The sequence below is a fragment of the Carcharodon carcharias genome, chromosome 30, assembly GCF_017639515.1.
Source record: "Carcharodon carcharias isolate sCarCar2 chromosome 30, sCarCar2.pri, whole genome shotgun sequence".
Classification (NCBI taxonomy): domain Eukaryota; kingdom Metazoa; phylum Chordata; class Chondrichthyes; order Lamniformes; family Lamnidae; genus Carcharodon; species Carcharodon carcharias.
Window position 1 is genome coordinate 12575344 of NC_054496.1, and position 4367 is coordinate 12579710.

General features: G+C 47.3%; 1 protein-coding gene across 1 annotated transcript; it reads right to left on the bottom strand.

The window, feature by feature from the left end:
- Positions 1-2185: 2185 nt before the first annotated feature.
- On the bottom strand, positions 2186-4006 carry LOC121271377 (transcription factor AP-1-like). Its single transcript, XM_041177350.1, has one exon. It carries the CDS (start codon positions 3588-3590, stop codon positions 2640-2642), a length of 951 nt encoding a protein of 316 aa, XP_041033284.1. The 5' UTR covers positions 3591-4006; the 3' UTR covers positions 2186-2639.
- Between the last annotated feature and the right edge of the window lie 361 nt (positions 4007-4367).

The following is a 4367-nucleotide window of genomic DNA, read 5'->3' on the forward strand; positions in this document are numbered from 1 at the left end:
TCGTGCCTTGGTCAATATTTATAGCTCATAACTAAAAAGAAAATTACCTGGTTACTCCTTACTAATGCTTGTGAGACATTGATGCATGAAAATCAGGTTCCATGTCTCCTACATTTCAACAGTGATTACACTTCACAAAGTTAATTAATGTCCCAAGGTCATGAAGTACCCAGTAGAAATATTTGTTTCTTTTCTTCCCTCTATCCAGAATGGATCATTTGATAGGGGTCAGGAGGAGGAATCCTGGCTGAAATTTCACCCTTCCTAGCCCCGATGATGCCGAGGCTCAATGAAACCTTCACAAGACCTATTTAAAGGTTTCTATAGATAAAACAAATTGTGGTCTGGCACCTCTTGGGAGTGTGAGGTCTCCAATGTGGACACCTGTAGCACGTCCAGACAACAACATTCTGTTGCAGCTATTGAATGCCAATAGGCAAACAGACCATGATTCAAGGGACTTTGACTAATCCTTTGTTTAAATATGTTTATCACTGCATCCACAGCTGGTAGACACGTCATTACTGGACTTCAAGGAGGCACACATTTTTTTTCCTGAAAGAACAAGGATCAGCCAAGGATGGGAAAAGGCCATCTGTCCCATTAAAACTCATCCCTGTAATACCTTCACCCCCTCAGCTTCCTATTTTTAATGTCTTGAAATAAGCTATGATGTCTTACCTTGAAGATTGCTTTAAAGATCTATCAGGTGAAGTAATTCATTCTATTATGTTTCAGATATACTTGTTTATCTCAGTCCTCTGGAGCTAATACTTTGGTTAAGATTCTAGCTTTACCCTCGCTATGCAATTTAATATTTTTTACATTTCAGTGAGGTGCCCTCTCAATTTGTCTCAAGACAGTTCTTGAGTTTCTTTTATTTTCCCTTACATAGAATATACAGCACAGAAAAAGACCATTTGGCCTATCCAGTCTATGCTGGTGTTTATGTTCCACTCAAGCCTCCCACCATCTTTCCACATCTAAATCTCAGTGTAACCCTCTATTCCCTTCTCCCTCATATGCTTGTCTAGCCTCCCTTAAATGCATCCATACTATTCGCCTGTGGTAGCCAGTTCCATATTTTCATCAATATTTGGATAATGAATTTCCTTCTGAATTCCCTATTGGATTTCTTGGTGACCTCTAGTTATGACGGCCTCTAGTTATTCTCTTCCCCACAAGAGGAAACACTCTCTCTGTATCCACTCTTTTAAAAACCTTCATAATCTTAAAGACCTCCAGTAGGACACCCCTCAGCCTTCTTCGGCCCATTCCTTTTTGCTCAATGCCTGATTCGCCCTACTCTCCTTCACCAATTTCCTCACCTCCCCTGCTGAAGAACTGGAATCCTCTAGAGAAACATTTAAATAAGTCTTTTGGGATGTGGGATGACGGGCATTTGTCTGCCTGTGGTATCTCAGCCAGTTGTTCTTCAGACAAGTACAGTGTAGACCTCAGATGTGTGGACAGGCTATGTGACCACATGGGGGCATCACAACCAAGTCCAATCCCACCTTCACCCAATACCCACAGCTTGGCTCCTAGGAGAGTTTTGCTGGTTGACAATCAGGAGCAGAATCCCATTAGGATTTCCCTCTCCGTAACCCAGTGGGCCAACTAACTAACTAAACATTGAACTAGCATAGACTACAAATGGGACCCAGCTCACGTCTGGATCCCAATTAAACATTAAGATAAACATCTGGGTCCCTATGTTTCAGGGACTTCTATTCTAATTTGCCACAGTCACCTTTCCTCTCCATTTTTATTTTTTTACAAATAAGCCTTTTAACCTGGTCCACCATAGCTCCGGGGTGTTTGTACAAACATCACGAGAAGTTTTAATATCAGACCCACTTGTTTCCTTTTTAGAAGGCTGGATCACGGAAAGTTGGGTGGGATCAGGGTGGTTGGGATTGCGGGTGTAGCTGAACTAGGTGGAAAGTAATCTATTTGGCAATTTACACTGATTATCCCGAACCTTGAGAAGCTCCCACTAATCCGTTCCCAAGAAGTCTGGGGTGCCAGGCTGGTAGCACCAACATAAGCTCTGGAAGTCTAAATGGTACCGTCGGGGGTTGGGTGTGGTGGGGTGGGAGGAAGGTGTGGGAGGGGAACACCCAAGCTCGGGTCAGTTGCTATCCCTTGCGCTTCAAAGAAGAGACCAACAGCGCTCCAAAAGTTCACAGTTCAAAACATTTACTTAAATACTTAAAACATGAACTTGTCAAAAAAAACACAACTTTAGCACAGTTTGTTACAAACTAAACCAGGAAATCATTTTAAAAAAAAAACATGATGAAATAATAATTTACAAATTAACTCGTGTGCAGCTTCGAGAGAGACATTTCAGTGTCCTTTAATATGTCAAGTCCAAAGGGGAAAAAAAAAGACTTTTTTTTCCCCCTTCTTGCGGGAGTTTGGCCTGCCCTTGTACACTGGACAGTTCTCTCTGCCTCTGTTACCCGGTGTACAGGCTTGTTAAGTTCTGTCGAGATAAAGTCCCACTTCAGACCGGACCAGGGAGTTCCAGTGCGATTTACAAAAGCTTCTTTTACCCCCCACCCCCTCCCTCTTCTTTCTTTCTGAAGAAAAACTTCAGTCTTTTTTTTTCGCGTTATTCTGCGCGCTCTGTCTCAGAAGCCCTGTAGTTTTTGAGTTAATACTATTTGGCAGCCACTGCTGATGTGAGTCATGACTTTCTGTTTGAGCTGAGAGACCTGGTCCCTCAAGACGGTGGCGGTGGAGGCCAAGCCGGCGTTGTCGGACTTCAGGGTCTTCACCTTGTCTTCCAGCCTGGCGATCCGCTCCAGCTTCCTCTTCCTGCACTTGGAGGCCGCCACCCGGTTCCTCATGCGCTTCCTCTCGGCCTTGATGCGCTCTTGGTTCTCCATGTCGATGGGGGAGAGCGGCGGGGTCTCGCCGCGGCTCTGCACCTCGGGCACGATCTGAGGCTCCTCCTTGAGGGTTTGCAGCCGGGGGTGACCCACGGGCACGGCCGGCAGGTTGTAGGCGTGGGGCTGGGGCAGGTAGCTGATGGTGGCGGTGGGGTAGCTGCCGCCGGCCGCCGAGATAGTGTTGGAGGTGTTGTAGGCGGTGAGGTTGGTGTAGACGGGGGGCACCTCGGTAGGCACCGAGGAGCCGTAGGCATTGTTGGGGGCGGCGCTGCAACTCATGCCAGGGTTGGAGATGGACACATTGGGCGCCACATGGTTGATCTTGTGTAGCTCCTCCAGCGCCTTCACGAAGCCGTCTGCGAAGCCTTCCTGCTCGTCTGTGATGTTCCGCCCGCAGAAGTATTGCCCGGGGGTGGGCGTGGTGGTGATCACCCCATTGCTGGATTGGATGATCAGGCGCTCCAGCTCCGGAGAGGCTAGCTTCAGGAGCCCCACATCGGGGGCATTCAGCAGGTTGTCCTCCACGCTCCGCAGGTGAGGCTTGAGGGACCTGGACGGGTCAACCAGGTTCAGGTTGAGGTTCTGCTTTAAGTATTTGGAGCCGTAGTCATGGAGACCGCTCTCTGAACTCGCGTAGCCGGCCAGGAAGGTATCATCGTGGTAAAATGGTTGCTCCATTTTTGTAGACATAGAAAAGCAACACAAAATCTGTAGTGCTGAGAGAGAGAGAGAGAGAGAGAGAGCTGTTCTTAAAGAGAGTCAGTCCCCTCTTGGGTAGGACCTGTTCGGGAGGAGGGCAAGTGCAAAGTCCTCTCCCCAGCAGCCAGAATACGTCCTCGTTATCACCCTGTCTTCACAAGCAACAACAAACTGTCCGCAGCAGCGACTCCCCTTTCAAGCCAGGCGTCTTCACAAAATCCGCAAGCGGAGTTGGTAAACACAAGTGTGCTTTTTTTTTTTTCCCCCCTCTTGTTCTGCTTGTGGATGAATGTTAACTGGTGATGGTGCGAGCTGGCAGCCAGTATCTCTGTTCCAGGAAGCGAGCTGGGAGTCTCTGGGTCTGTACTACAGTAACATTCTCCAGTCTGATGCACTTTCTTGTGAAGCCATGACTTCTTAAATAGGCGAGGTGATGTCACTGTTCCTGCCCACCCATTGGTTCGGTGTGTCTGTGTGTGTTTTTCTCTCTCTCTCTCTCTCTCCTGACTGTAGATGCCACCAGAGGGCTTCCGACATACTTTAACCCTCTTCTAGCTGAAGGTCCTTCAGCGAGGATTAAGATATTTTCTACTGCACTCATATTTTTGGGCGCACTATGTTTTTTTTTGGGGGGGGGTGTTGGATGTGTTAGGTACAGAATCACGGCTACCATCTACATATAAAAAAGAAAGACTTGCATTGATATAGCCACGTTCATGAACCTCCCAGAGCACTTGCAGCCAATGGTGCACTTTTATTTTTGAAGTG

Excerpts from the sequence above, each read along its gene's own strand:
- LOC121271377 (XM_041177350.1), bottom strand. The coding sequence starts at position 3,590 with ATGTCTACAAAAATGGAGCAACCATTTTACCACGATGATACCTTCCTG.